Here is a 16014-nt window from a genome sequence, read left to right as displayed (position 1 = left end):
ATAGGCATTCTTCAAAGTTTTTTCAAAGGCACTCGGAGCCTGGACTGTCTGGCTTGAGCAGAGCTCTGGCATTTTAAATGAGATCTGTTTTGAAATGTTTGTATGTAACCTACACTAAAAAACCTGCCACAATTTATCTTCTTTAAAACATAACTATATACAATATAAAAGATAACATAATCTGTCACAGTTCAAACACCTAAAATCTAGCAGAAAAGAGTGGAGAGGATATGTTGAATTGAGACTCCAAATAAAACCCCTCCTTGAATAATCACCAGCAATGATTTAGCTGTGTCATTTGTCCCCACAGAAAGGATTAGGATAAGGATCTGGTTGGAAGCAGGATCTCACCACCTTAGCAAGGACCCAACATCAACACAGGCCATTGGATCTATGTACTTCAGAATAATCTTGTACCCGTGTTTGAAATAATTATCTGTGGGTGCCTAAAGCTACAAATTCCTCATTCTCTGCTTCTCTAAAAACCAAAGTTAACTCTCTCTAATACCTGATTCACCTCATCCATGATTAAAATTTGTTCTTATCCCTATCTATGGCACTGTGCTGTGATCAGCAAGTGGGTGATGCAGCAAAACATCAGAAACACCCGATTCCTCATTCCCAGCAAGCGACCGTGGTGCCTGTAACAGCAGCAATGAAGGGAACAACTTCAGAGATGTGAAGTTGGACGTGCCCTTGATTGCCTTTGGGTATCAGGGAGCATTTGCAGAAATGTTCCTATGGCATTGCAGGCAAGATTAGGATAAATCAACTGAATATTCACACTTCATATTTTTCTCAAGGTTAAAAAAAAACAAATTGCTAGCTGGTACACACGTGAATATGTTATTAAGTTCCTAGGTGTTTGCTAAAATAGAATCTCTCACAACTTACTGCTCACAGTGTGATGCAACTTTGGGATAGATCATAACTAGTTTCTTCAAGCTACAACATGGAAGTAGCCTGGCTTTTCACTTTCCTATTATCCCTTAGTACAGGGGTGTCAAACTCAAATTCACGGAGGGCCAAAATTAAAAACTTGGACTAAGTCGAGGGCCGAACTAAATATTTATTGAAAATTTTCAACAACATCTGCATGTTTTCTCTTCTTTCAACATATGTAATGTTAAACTTTTTGTTATTAAAATAAATGTTTAATAATAGTTTTGGATAAACTCTTTCCAGAAGCATTAGCAAATGAGAAATAAAATATTCAATAAATAATATTTCTCTATAGAAGATTTGTCAAATGTTGCTAGTGTGCTGTCGAATAGTAAAATCTGAGGGCTATTGAGAATGTGGGAGAATAACATGATTCCTGAAACAATCAAATGGGTGACTGATTGTGGGCATGAACTCTAGCAGGGTTATTTGCCATGCCCTTTTTCCATTGGTACAGATATCCTTTGATTTACACACTTTTCAAGTTTTATGCCTAATGAGCTTGTATCCAGGTGCAGGACCATTTTTAACCAGGAATATATTTATCACTGTGACATGAAACTATTGGAAGATCGTTTTATCCTGAGATTAAAGTTCATAATCCTTACTCAGGCCTGTGTGCGGGAGGGCGGGGGTTTGCGGGCGATCGGGTTGGACAACGACAGTGCGGGGGCATCAGCTCTCGCTGCAGGGCGGCATCTCAACAGATCAGCGGCCCCATCACCGTGAGTCGCGGGTCGGCCTGCGGAAGGGAGGGGGAGTGGGCAACGGTCCTGGCGAGGTCAGGCCCGAGGCCTCCGGTTCCGGGCGCTGGGAAGCGGCCCTGGCTTCCCCTGACACCAGCCAGGCCCCAAAACCAGAGTCCACGGTGAGACCCTGCAACGTAAACAGAGGAGGTGGGGGCGATTAGCGGGCTGACGCCAATGCATTCTGGGATTTGTTGTATTACTGTGCATGCGCTATACTGGTGCGGCGGCCAGCGGGCCACCTCTAATACATTTTTGAAATGATCTTGCGGGCCAAATATAAAGCCCGCGGGCCAGAGTTTGATATGTGTGCCTTAGTACATTCTAAGGCACAATGCCCTTTGATTCTCTTCAAAGTACCTTGGTGTAATGATAATCAAAATAGCTTTGATGATCTAGATCAAGCTCAAAATCAACTAACTCAATGCACATCCAAAGTTATTTTTAAAAAAATCAAAAAACGAAGACCTGTGCATTGTGACACACTGGTGTAGGCCAGACAGGAAGGAGGACTATTACTTTATATCGAGCATTCTGCTCAGCTGCCATCATCAAGTCATCATGTACACTAATAGAGAGTTGGGTTCTCTCACCTTGTAGTCCTTCAGGGTAGAAATAGCACTTCTTTGATCTGGAATTCCAAGCCAGATATTGGGGAAGGAAGTTTTATTATAACTGAGTCCTTGACACATCTGCACCTCAATCTTCTCACAGGCATTTTCTGGAAAATAGGAGCATAGTATTTATAGCAGGCTCTGGGAAAATAATCTTATTTCAATGCTAAAATGGACACAGGTTCTCAATCCAAAACCTCAATCATCCCTTTGCCTCCACAGATGATGTTCAACCCACTGGGATTTTCCAACAGTTTATTTTTTGCTCCAAATTCCAGCATTTGAAATCACTAGAGTCTCCACTGAGCAGGAGTTCACAAAATAAATCACTTTTTTCCTCCAGCCATTTAGCTTCTGAAATACATTAATAAATACCAAGGTATAAAACATTTGCTACACTTCATGGGACATATAAAATGAATCTGCAGAAACAGTATTTCACTGAGAGCACAGTCACCCTATGTGGCACAGATGTGTGAAGCTGTCAGTGTTAATTAATGTAAGTCTAAGTCAGGAAATAATATTTTGAGTAATTTGACTCACAGCCATGTGATAAATATAGAATTATGAGAGGAACTAGTGACTTTGGAACAACACCACACAAAGCTTTCTTTCGCCAAGTTTTTCCTTGCCTAATTCATGGCTTTCAAATTTCATACTTCCTGTTAACATCCTATCAATCCCATTCCCCTGCCTACTTCCTTGTGACCTATTTTCTCTCCCGTCCATTATATCCCCCCCCCCCCCCCCCGCCACCTGTACTAGGGGTAATTTACAATGCTCCATAAACCTACCAGCAGCATGTCTCTGAGATCACCCAGGAGAAACCCATATGGTCAAAGGGAAAACAAGCAAACTTCACTCAGATAGAACCAGATGTCAGGAGTCAATGTGGAGCTGTGAGACAGGTCCACCCTTGTTGGATGCAAATAGATGGCGATTGATGCCCAAGATTAGTCAATAACTCCATCACTGCATTAAACTACCAGGAACATAAAAATAAACTATTTGAACCATGGTCTTTTCTTGCCCAGAAGCCACCAAGTCATGGTTTCATTTAAATATTCACAGGCACGTACCATAAGGCAGATGTGTAACATTAGTGCAGTTCATCTCATCACTCCCATCTGAGCAGTCGTTCCAGCCGTCACATACCCACTGCATTGCCTCACACTGTCCGTTTATACAGCTGAACTCATGAGGACTGCATGTCACTGAGAAAGAAGCAACAGGAAAGCATGGATGGATAAGCAGTTTAACAAAGTCTGACATCCTGTGAGCATCTAAGCCTGGTGGGAGCAACTTAATGTACTCACAAATATCATAAAATCTATATTAAACATCAGAGAAGATATGATTCTTAGTCAACTGAAGTAATAACAAATGTTTAGGATACAGTGCAAAGGATTGATTCAAGAATAAGGGACTTGATTTTACATTTTGTATTTCTGTTGCTTTAGCTCCTTGACTTTGAAGCCACCTTGTGTCATATTATTGCTTTAATACAACAAGCCATCAGGTGGAACATTCCCAGTGGAGCATCCAGCTGAAGTCTAGACCACATCCTCCATTTTTGAGAATAGATAAGTTCCTGAGACTATATTAGCCACATTTGAATATAACATGGAACGCAGAACATTACAGCACAATACAGGCCCTTCAGCCCACAATGTTGTGCTGACCCACATAAACCTACCAAACAAACTCCTCCTGACCTCATAACCCTCTATTTTTCTTCCATCTATGTGCCTGTCTAAGAGTCTCTTAATGCTCCTATGTTCCAGCCTCCACCACCAGCCCTGGCGATGCATTCCAGGCACCCACAATTCTCTGCAAAAAAAAAACTTACACCAAATGTCTCCCCTACATTTTCCTCCCTTCATTTTGTACAAACGTCCTCTGGTGTTTGCTATTTCCACCCTGGGGAAAAGGTGCTGGCTCTCTATGTTATTTCTGCCTCTCATAATCTTGTAGACCTCTAGTAAGTCACCTCTCATCCTTCTTCGTTCCAAAAAAAGGTTCCAGCTCTGCTAACCTTGCCTCATACAGTATTTCCCCAATCCAGGCAACATCTTGGTAAATCTTCTATGCACCCTCTCCTTAGCTTCTATATTGTTTCTGTAATGAGGTGACCAGAACCAAATACTTTAACGATTGAAGAATTCTAGAACATCATGAGATGGTGAAATACAATAAAGAATAGAGCTCCTTTTATAAAATCGGTTGCTTCAATTCTATTTACTTTCTTGTTCTTGCCTTTAAAAAAGGTGATGTAGACACAGAAAAGGGAATTTGTGTTAAAATAAAGCTCAAAAATTCAAGGGCATAGCATCAAATAATAACATCGCAGCAGTGTTCAAACGACATTCAGAAATATTAACCATTGTCTCCACCTGGAGAAAGTCCTGTGAGATGGTAAATTAAGCACATAATCTCTCACAAATGGTCTTGCTGACCTTCAGTGGTGCACATAGTTCACATCTTCATCTAGGGAATAGAATAATTCCAACATGAAAACATTCCCAATCCATGGTATTTTCTACCTGAGAGAGCTGTAGGTCTTCGGGTGTTGAGTATATTCTTGGATCACATTATAGCAGTTTTGAACTCGAAAGAAATGAAGGGACAAGGGGAGAATTTTTGTAGAATTTCATCCATGACCTTACTCCTTGGTGGAGTAGGGTTTATAGGGTCAAAGCATTTAAAGCTACCCCTTAGGGCCACAGCAAACACACATTACACACTCGATCCGATGAATGGTGCAGAATGATGGTCTCAAGAGAAATTCAAATATTTGTTTTCTTTCTCAAGGATGTTGCAGAGGCAAGGAAGAAATAAATCAGAAAATATTAAATGGAATGGATTACTGAATATAAGTGCACAAGGCTGTTTGAGTGCAAGAACAGGAGAAGATGCAGCAGTTTTTCTTACCCTCACTTTTGTTGACAGCCTGATATGTGGCAAAAAAACCCACATCTGATTCTCCCTCATCAGCCACAAAAAGCACCAGCATCTCATGTTGGGGGGTTGTCAGGGTTGGAGGGAGTGAGTCCCCACAGTATCTTTAAAAAAAAAGATCCATTAAACTCAGGGTCTTCTGCTTCTGTTTCTTTGCCCATATGATTTCATGGAGTGGAGAATTTTGTTGCAAACAATGTTCCTCTCCACCATTACCAACCAGTGTTCTGTACCTTCATCTCATCTTCTCCCCTACCCCAACTCCCAATCCCAGAGTGAACTGTTGTTAAAGGTCTCTGGGACAACCCAAGTTTCACGTGTTCTTCTAAGCATTCCCCACCTCTTGATTGTAAAACATTGCTCAGAGAGGACTGGAACAAAATCCCATTTGATATTGTGTGTCGACTCAACTTTGGACAGTTCATTTCCCATCTGAAGATGGAGAATTTCTATGAGTGGTTATTTTAAAACTGGATCCCAAAGGTACACAATTCTGGGCACAATGATCTTTCAAAGTTGAAATTGGCTCCTAGTTCTAATGGCAAAAGGTTGTTACTGCAGGCAGTTCTGGTCTCCTTACTTGAGGAAAGATGTATTGGCTTTGGAGGCAGTGTAGAGAGGTTCACTGCGTTGATTCCAGAGATGAGGGGTTAGCCTAAGAGAAGAGATTGAACTGTACACACTGGAATTTAGAAGAATAAGAGGGGATCTTGTAGAAACATATAAAATTATGAAAGGCATTGATAAGATAGAGGTAGGCAAGTTATTTTCATTAGCGAAGGAGACCAGAACTAGGGGACATCGCCTCAAGATTCTAGGTACTAGATTATTACGGAGATGAGGAGGAACTGCTTTTCACAGAGGGTGGTGAATCTATGAAATTCACTGCCCATTGAAGCAGTGGAGACTACCTCAGTAAATATAGTTAAGACAAGGTTGGATAGACTTTTACAAAGTAGGGATATGAGGAAAAGGCAGGTAGGTGGAGATGACCCTATCATAAGATCAGATCATCAAGCGGAGCAGGCTTGATGGGCTGGATGGCCTACCCCTGCTCCTATTTTTTATGCTTTTATGTTACTATACTGATTTGCATTTCTTAATTTCACTTTGTGATTATTTTCAACACATTACCTGCCCATAAGTGTGCTGGGACTACTGTTGCCTTGGTCATGCACCTCCACGAAGTCATATCGACAGTCTGCAGCAGACTCCAGGCTGAAGTTGTGAAAGAACAACTGGACTACATGACCCTGAGGAACAGAGATGTGCCACACACACATCTACACAATGACAGAACACAACAATTAACAAATTTGATGGCCATTATGATTAAACTGTCATTTAATGTAGAATGTTCCATTGAGGCAATTTGAGTCACCACTTGCATTGAGAAAGGATGAGCTGGACAGCTAAGTCATTTCATCATGTGGACTGACAAGGGACTGTGTGGGGATGATCTTTTTTCTCAAAATCAGGTTACATATCATCATGTAAAGTGATGGCACAGTCATTAAATTTCCGAAGAAACAAATTCAAATCTTGCCACAGACTTAAAATTCTCAATGATGGTGATAACTGGATTGTAAAAAAAATCTGTCTTGTTCACATGCCTTTCAGAGAGGAAACAGATTCTGCAAATATCAATGAGATCAATTAATGATCTACTTGATGATGGTGAGATATTACCATGTGAATTTCCCCACCCCACAACCTCACAAAGCATCAGAGGGATCTTTTCTGTTCATCTGAGGGGAAGAGAGGTTTAACTTTTAATCGAGGAGGCCATTGCCCCAGTGAAGCACTGAAGGGCCATTCAGAGTCAGTTTTGGGATGAGAGAGCAAATTTTGTTTCCAGCAGAATAATTGGGCTCAATATCATTCAGATGACAGGGGAAGAAGCAAGTGAATTTCTTCTCCATATTAGTCTACAACATCTTGTAGAATAAAATATTCCGTTGTTACTACCAGGAAAGGATTAAGTGGTGGTTTAATTCACACGCCTTATCGAAACTAAATAGCCTGTCAATACTGATAGCCCAGGCAACACTGTAGCTGTTCAGTTTCGCTGGTAACCTTGAAGCTTCATTCCAGAAAGAATCAGTGTTTTCAGAAAAGATGGGGATGGGGGTCAGATAATGGTGAGACAGACGAGTAAATTGAAAGAATTAGTGAGACATTTGGGAATGGAATAAAAAGTATTATGTTTATCCTTCCATTTAGTCTTTTTTCCAGAATTTACTAGCAAGAGAAGCACAGTCCCAACCACACACATACTAGACCAAACAGTCTGCAGTAATCAAACACACATGAACATGGAGACTGTTTTAGTGGCATACTCTGTATTACATATGGTCTTCATTTGTGATAAAGAATTTGCTTCTGTTTAACGCCTCCTGTCTGGTCCACTGATGCTCAATTGTTAAAAGCAACATAATTATGTTATAGAGGCCACAACATCCCAGAACCATTCAACAATCCTGGTTATTCTCAGGCCCCACAATTAGCCTCAAGCCTTGGAAAAGAAGAACACTTCTGATCCACTGACAATCAGACAGCTTGCCATCAGTCAGGCTCACTGTATAACTAATAGGCCTTAATATGCACTGTATACCTTTTACCTCAACATCAAACGATTATGTTTTAAATTCCTCTCCAAAATTGAACACTTAATTCTGGCTGATTCTCCCTGTGGAATACTGAGGGACTGCTGCAATGAATGGATGTTAAACTGAATGCCTACCTGGCTCTCAAAGATTTCACAACATAATTTGAACAAGAGTAGAAGAGTTTTTTCTCTAATACTGATATACATTTACACCCCCCCCCCCCCCACCCCCAGCCAAAAAAAAATTATCTGGTAACTACAACAGTAAGATCAACATCCCCTAATTTGCAACAAATCATTAAAGATTTTCCAAAGGTCACAAATGATATTATATAAATAAGTTATATAAATAATAGTATGAGGGGCATGTCCACTTTTGTAGGGATTATGCTCTTATGTTAGGGGTAATGTGTATCTGTAACCTTGTGTTATTCATGTTTGTTTAGAGAATTGTTTGGGGGTTGTTTCATGCTCCTTCTTGCCCCATTGTTCTTGAATGTTACATTAGGTTAGAGAGCTTTTGCCTCGAGGGATGTCTCTGATCACATTCATAGCATTCTGGAGCAGAAGGGTGAGCAGTCGGGTGTCGAGGTCCATGTGGTGACCAATGACATAGAATGAGGTCTTGAAGAGGGAATACAAGCAGTTAGGAATACAAGCATTCTGGAGCAGGAGGGTGAGCAGTTGGGTGTCGAGGTCCATGTGGTGACCAATGACAGAATGAGGTCTTGAAGAGGGAATACAAGCAGTTAGGAAGGAAGTTAAAAAGCAGGACTTTAAGGGTGGTAATCTCAGGATTGCTGCCTGTCCCATGTACCAGAAAGGGTAGGAACAGGAAGTTGTGGCAGATGAATACTTGGCTGAAGAGTTGGTGCAAGGGGCAGCGGTTCAGATATATGGATTATTAGGATCTCTTCTGGGGAAGGTCTGGCCTCTACAAAAAGGATGGGCTGCACCTGAAGTGGAGGGGGACGAATATCCTGGCAGGCAGGTTGCTAGAGCTGTTGGGGAGGATTTAAACTAGTTTGCAGGGGGGTGGGAAACAGAATGTGAGTGCAGAGATTAGAATAGAAGGGAACCAGGATATTAGGGTCAAGGAAGAGGAAATTAGAAAAAACTCAAAAATAATGTGCAGCAAAGATGGAAAAAAACAACAGGCAGGTGAAGACGGGATAATTTGCTGTACAAAAGAAATACAGCAAAATCCATAACAGATATTGGTCTAAGGGGACTGTACTTAAATGCACAGAGCATTAGGAATAGCTACAGATTAAAAGATATGACATTGTGGCCATCACAGTGTATAGGAAAGATAGGCATGTAGGTAGAGGGGTTGGTGTGGCACTAATGGTAAGCAATGATATTAAACCACTAGATAGAAGGGACGTAGGGTCAGAAGTGGTAGAATCCTTATGGGTTGAGTTAAGAAATGACAAAGGTAAAAGGACCCTATTAGCAGTTATATTCTGGTCCCCAAACAGCAGCCGGGAAGTGGACTATGAATTACAGCTGGAAATAGGAAAAGCATGTCAGAAGGAAAATGTCAAAATAATTATGGGTGATTTTAACATAAAAGGGAATTGGAAAATCAGGAAGGTACTGGATCTCAGGACAGAGATTTGTAGAATGCCTATAGGTTGACTTTTTGGAACAGCTTGTCGATAAGCCCACCAGGGGATCAGTGGTTTTGGATTGGGTGATGTGTAATGAACCTGATGTGATTAGAGAATTAAAAATAATGGAACCCTTAGGAAGTAGTGATCATAATATGATTGAGTTCAGTTTCAAATTTGAAAAGAAAAAGCTGATATCAGGTGCATCAATATTTCAGTGGAATAAAGGAAATTACAGTGGTATAAGAAAGGAACTGGTCCAAGTTGATTGGAAAAGTATGCTAGATGTAAGGATGGCAGAGTAGAATTGGATGATATTTCTACAAGAAATAAAGAAAATGCAGGACAGATATATTCCAAGAAAAAAAGAAAATTATGAATGGAAAAATGGCACAAATGTGTCTAACAAGAAAGGTAAATAGACTTAACTGACCCAATGCCTCCTTACACATAACTCCTGCCATTCCAGGAAACCATCGATAAACTTCAATGCACTATCTACAATGCAAGATCTTCGTTTTTCAAACAAGGAGACTAAAAGTGCCCAAAAAACTTCAGATTGGATGTCGCCAAGCCCTGTAGACTTGCAATAAAACATCTTAGCTCCATACTCATCCTGTTGAAATGAAGGCCTATGTAAGCTTACTGTACCTGAACATTTGCTTTCAGAGATGGATGGAATTAAGACTTCACTTGGAGTATTGTGAGCAGTTTTGGACTCCTCATTTAAGAAAGGATGTGCTGACATTGGAGAGGGTTCAGTGGAGATTCACAACGATAATTTTGTGAATGAAAGGGCTATCGTATTAGGAGGATTTAAATTTAGGAGAATGGGGAGGGGGAATTTCATTGAAACATTTTGAATGTTGAAAGGCATGGACAAAGTAGATGAACAAAGGTTATTTCCCATGGTGGGGGAGACTAGGACAAGAGGGCACAACATCAGGATTGAAGGGCATCTGCTTAGAACAGAAATCTGTGGGAATTTCTTCAGCCAGAGGGTGGTAAGTAGCTGGAATTTGTTGCCACAGGCAGTTGTGGAGGCCAGGTCATTGGGTGTATTTAAGGCAGAGATTGGTTCTTGATTAGCCAGGGCATCAAAGATTATGGGGAGAAGCAGGGTCAGCATTATGGGAAGGGCATTCATGGGCCATACCCACCCCAAATGAGCTATTGTGCCCCCCCCCATCCAACCGCAGCACTAACGTCACTAGGGGGTTGCGGACCATATTGGGTGACATGATCAGAGAGGGTGTCACCAAAATGAATCACATGATTTTGTCTCCATGCGCTATAAGCACGCATATTTGTCTGAAGCGCCAGAGGGAGGGGAAAGTGTGACACTGCAGTGGATGGAGGAGGTCCATGGCAGATATGGCACCCACTCCACCCCCTGCTGAATGAATTCTTGAATGGCAGTTTGTGTGTTCCCCCTATCCCCACCGCAGTTACCCTAATGTCCCCTCTGGAGAGAAGGCCAGGCAGTGGGGCTGAGTGGGAAAATGGATCAGGTCATGATTAAATTATGGGGTAGACTCAATGGGCTGAATAGCCTATTTCTGCTCCTATATCTTATGGAGAGCCTGAAGACGTTAGGAGCATTTGTGTAAGCAATGCAAGAAACACCACCTCACAAACTACCCGCCCCACCTGCCACCTCCTGTCACATCTTAGAAAGAAATGAAGTTCCTATTGTCCTTGATGACCACCTCAGAGAACTTGGAGTGGAAGCAAATCCTGAAACGAAAGGGGTTGTTGGGCATGCCATGATATTTTCAACTGAAGGGTCAGTTAACTTATCCCCTGGTTACATACCTGCCTGTGTGGATACTGCTCAGGGTGTTCAGGACTGGCTAGAGATCCTTCCAGAGTTGTCAGAACTCCTCCACAATCTGAACAAAGCAATGATATACTGGGAATAAATCATCAATTACATTACATTCAGAATCTTTTAGCAGGGAAATTGTTGCCAAGGAATGCTGGGAAAATTCTTTTCATGCAAAATAAATAGTTACTGATATATGAAATTAAAGCAGCTGCTGTCTGGCCTTTTATTTTGTACAGTTGGTGATTTATTTTCATTTAGTCTGTCCTGGATAACTTCATGTGATCATTAAAATTATCTCCCCAGTCTGGCATTCCCATTTCATAGCTTATTATCCTTGTTGTTTTATAAAGAAACTGACAGTTGCTAGTGTGGAGCCACATCTTTAAAGCCATACATATAAAGAATGATTATCCATTCATTAGGGACAGAATCTGTTCAACAGGTGTCTCAGGTGCTGTATGGAGCACTTTGTGGAAAATATTCCTTTCCTTTGGCAAAGTGGGACTTGACTGCCCTGAAGTCAACATGCAAGTACATTGTGAATGTTCATACCCTGCATATACAATGACTTGGAAAATATTGATAATATTGACCAGCTCTTATCCTTAATAAACATTTATTTTATGCAGTTACAGTTGTTTCATTACACAGAATGAACAATTACACTGACTGGCCTTGACATTGCAGACACAGTGACCCCAAACAGATATTCCAGAATCAAAATGACATAGTGTAATGGGTAATGCATATCCTCAATTATTATTACATATGTTCAGCACAGTTGGCGTAGTGGTTAGTCCAACGTCTTTATAGTGCCAGCGATTAGGACTGGACCAGGTTTCAAATCCTGTGCTGTCTGTAAGGAGTTTGTACGTTCTCCCTGTGTCTGCATGGGTTTTCCCCAGAGGCTCCAGTTTCCTCCCATTGTTCAAAATATACCAGGGGTGTAGGTTAATGGGGAGTAAATTGGGAGCCACAGACTCATGGGCCAAAATGGCCGGTTACCGTGCTGTATGTCTAAATTTAAATTTAAAATAACAGCAACTCCATGCAGTTCTTTTTGTCATTGACTCTGAATGACACAGTCTGCCTGTAAAGAGTTAATACCCTCATCCATTACAGGTACAATGAGAAACCCCTAAACCATTGAAGAAGCATCCATTCTGCATCATTCAGAGATGCTCTATGGTCAACATTTTTTCCAGCTTGATTAACTCAACCAATTATTTTTTGCAGGAGTCAAAGCTTGGTGATTGACATGTTTCTGACACCAACATTTCAACACCTTCCTCTGTGGTGATTTATACAGGCTAGATGCAATAAGTGAGGAGAAAGATAGTTACCATGAGGGTGGGCGCAATTCATCTCGTCGGTCTTGTCCAAACAATCATAAAAATTATTGCATTTTAAACTGGCGAAAAGACACCGGCCCCCATCACACAGAAACTCATCCCAGGCACAGCTTTCTGAAAGGAAAGCAGAGAGGTCAGGTCTTGTTTGCAATTCATATTTATCACATTAGACCTAGTAAATGCCTGGTAACTTTATGTCAATGTGCTTCATATTGGTGATATAAAAACAATGGAAACCTTGCTCAAGAATCTAGCAAACACATGTTTGATGAGCCGTACTGAAATTTTCAAGGAAGAATTTGAACACTGAATGAAATGAACACAGATGGGCAGAATTTACATTGCTCCAAAAATCAGAAGCTTCATGGGTAGGATGACCATGTTTGTTTCAGCTTGGTCCTTGTGCAGCCTTCCATGGATGGTTGGGTGAAGGGATAAGTTTATTATCAGCTGGGCCATGGAATGCTTCTGAAGGTCTTTGACATTCAGTAACACTTGGGGCACTTTGGGATAAAACAATATTGTTCCAAATACTGTAAATATTAGAAAATACATTGATACATCTAATACATTAAAACAGTTAAAAACATTAAATAACTCTAATTGAATAAAGACAATATGCAAACTGCGAGTAATCCTGATCATAAATAAGTGATTCAGTGCAGATACAGTGAATTGCTAGAACAACAGTACAGATCCTTTAGCCAACAGTGTTGTGCTGACCTATAACAGCAATCTCGTTTTCATGTGAATCTGAGAATACATCTCTTTGTAATATTTTCTTTCAATTAAGGATGCTTTATATTCACTCCTGGTGACCCTGGAGAGTGTGGAGATTGACATGAAGCGCATGGGTCTTTCTTGCCAGAGGCTGAGTTTCTAAAAAGACCAAAGCCCAAAGATTCTTCCTTCTTTAAGCTTACCTGCATCCACTGCTGGGTCTGCCAACCAATTCACTACAAAGCTTCTTGCAGTTCCCATGGGTTCTTTGCATTTTGTTAGATGTGGGACAAGACCGACAAATCTTGAAGAAGAACTTAACTAATTACACAGGACTCGTGCTTTGTATAATGAACCTCTTTCTGTCCTTCTTTGGATTGCCCTCAACAAATTCTATTTGAGTGCATCTTGCTTTTCCTTAAATGTATTTATGGTTTACACCTCAACTGTTCCTTGTGGCAGCAAGTTTCAACAAACAGTAAAACTACTGGTATCCAGAATTCAAGCAACCGGCAGTCTCAAGCAACTGACAAACAAAAAGAAAATCGAGGAAAAAAAATAATAAAATGTAAAATAAATAAGAATAAAACAATAGGTAAAATATGTTAGCTTAAAATTGTAAAAGTGAATGTTCTCTGAAGTAACACATAAGCCTTTGATGAAGATGGAAGCAAATATTCAGCCAGCGGAGGGCCTTGGTTGAGCTTTGCTCGTAGCAGCTGTTTGAATAAAGTTGTGTGAAACAGCAGTGGCGTTGCCCTGGATGAAGAGCTGATTGATGCTGTTCACCATTGAGGTGACTCTCTTAAAGTATCTCCTTATCCCTGCTTAGTAAGAGTTTCCGCAGTCAGAAGCTTTATCTGTAAACTTTGGGGAGGGAGGTTCATTATTTATAATGTTACTGGTCATTTTTCAGCCAGTTCCACGGAGGGGGAAGAACTTGCAGATGTAGCGGCCGTTAAATGTTTTCAAAGAATGTGACTGAAAATAAAGTAAAATGCTTCAAGCTTTATATATTTATGCAAGTGAAGTTTGTTGAGTGTAAGTAAAGTATTTTTGTCTTTTGACTTTTAAATGAATATTTCTTAATGCAGGTGGATTAGTTAAGCATTGTCAGAGCAAGTCTCAAGCAACCAGATAATACAAATCCAGCATCTACCAATCCACATAGATGCCAGCTTCCTATTGTTTACAGTCATATATGGCTCTGAGCAATGAATCTCAGCAGGTATTGCTCCCCTGTGCTTCACTTTTTCTTAAGTAATACCAAGGCCAGAAATATTCATTGCATTCCAAATGTGGTCTAACCACAGTTTTACACAAGTGCATGCACTGAAGTGCTTTTCAGTTCTAACCTTCTAGAAATGAACCCCTGTGGTTTATTTGCTTTTTCATGGCCATAACATTTTGCTACCTCTATCCCTAGATCTGTCTATTCCTCTTGCTCATTTAAAATGCCCCGCCCCAAAATAATTAACCTTTAATTTTGTATAAAATGTAATTTCTCATTTTTATTTACATCGTGGTTAATTTTGTAATGCACTGTTACATGCATTAAAATAGGGAGAAAAACCCCGCACCTTCTCTTCTTGGTAACTACCTTCAACCACTGTTCTTCGCTCCCTTTAATGATCCCACAGTTTATTTTGGTACTACTTTTCTCCAAGTTACCCTCTTTCAGCTCACTGCAGGGTCTGCTTTTACTGGGGCACTTTGAGGAGATTTGTGGCTCCTGATGAACTGATGATCACCCTGGCTCCTTCCTGCCTGACAACTGAGCTCAGGAATTCTGGGAATGTGCATCTGTGGATATTAACACCACATGGAAACACAAAAAAAAGCCAAACCTTTAACCAGGATTTAACCCAATGGCCCATCACAATCTCATTGAAATCAGTTATTTTTAATCACACATCAACATCATGAGACCCGATTATCCAGCGATTATCTCACTCCAGTTGTGGATACACCAGTCACTGCATACCAACTACATTTCCCATCAAATGGTATTTGCGTTTCAAAAACTTGCTTCAGTTGTTGAAAAATGCTTGGATGCATCATAAAAGGATCACATGAATGAAATCCTTTTTGTTTTGAAATGATAATCTTTCCACATCTGCAACTTCATTATCCAGAATGAAGGAAAGAATATGTCTCAATAACTAATGTCCAAAATGTTCAGCTTCTTGAACATTCCTTATTCAGAATTTCTTGTTTTCCAAAGAGATTCAGTGGGCAACAAGGTAGTGCCGGGGGGTGGGGGGGGGGGGGGGGCGGGGAGAGAAGAATGCAGAGACATTTATGGAGGTCTTATCAAATGAGGAAGTAGATGGCAAATGGCATAAGGGCATGATTGGGAAAGGGAGACACTACTAGTAACAGGAGTGGTGGAGGCAAGCTGAGGAGGGAGAGCGATTGAGAAATGGCCATGATTGGGGGATGACAATTGGGGATAATGGGGAGAGGCAACTTGGTCATGATGGAGCAGTGGGGGGGGGGAGGAACAGCAGTTTTTTGGGATGGGAGGAGTTATTACTTATGAACTGTTCTCTCATTCTTCTGAGCTTCCAAACAACTCAGCCAACAGATTTTTTTCACCTCTTTGCATTTATGCCTGGCTGAAATGGGGTTCC

The 16014-nt window shown here is 40.8% G+C and overlaps 1 protein-coding gene across 1 annotated transcript in view; it reads right to left on the bottom strand.

The window, feature by feature from the left end:
- Nucleotides 1-16014, bottom strand: part of mfrp (membrane frizzled-related protein) — a 42913-nt gene that overhangs the window by 2218 nt on the left and 24681 nt on the right. Inside the window, exons 7-12 of the mRNA XM_069894663.1 lie at nucleotides 12653-12775; nucleotides 11297-11373; nucleotides 6395-6543; nucleotides 5234-5364; nucleotides 3382-3516; nucleotides 2282-2409 (exon numbers count right to left, since the gene is read on the bottom strand). Of these exons, the coding sequence (XP_069750764.1) occupies nucleotides 2282-2409; nucleotides 3382-3516; nucleotides 5234-5364; nucleotides 6395-6543; nucleotides 11297-11373; nucleotides 12653-12775 (743 nt within the window). The remainder of the gene's footprint in view (nucleotides 1-2281; nucleotides 2410-3381; nucleotides 3517-5233; nucleotides 5365-6394; nucleotides 6544-11296; nucleotides 11374-12652; nucleotides 12776-16014) is intronic.

This window comes from Narcine bancroftii, chromosome 8 (genome assembly GCF_036971445.1).
Source record: "Narcine bancroftii isolate sNarBan1 chromosome 8, sNarBan1.hap1, whole genome shotgun sequence".
Lineage (NCBI taxonomy): Eukaryota > Metazoa > Chordata > Chondrichthyes > Torpediniformes > Narcinidae > Narcine > Narcine bancroftii.
The sequence above is the reverse complement of the archived record's forward strand: the minus strand, read 5'-3'. Positions and strand labels throughout refer to the sequence as shown.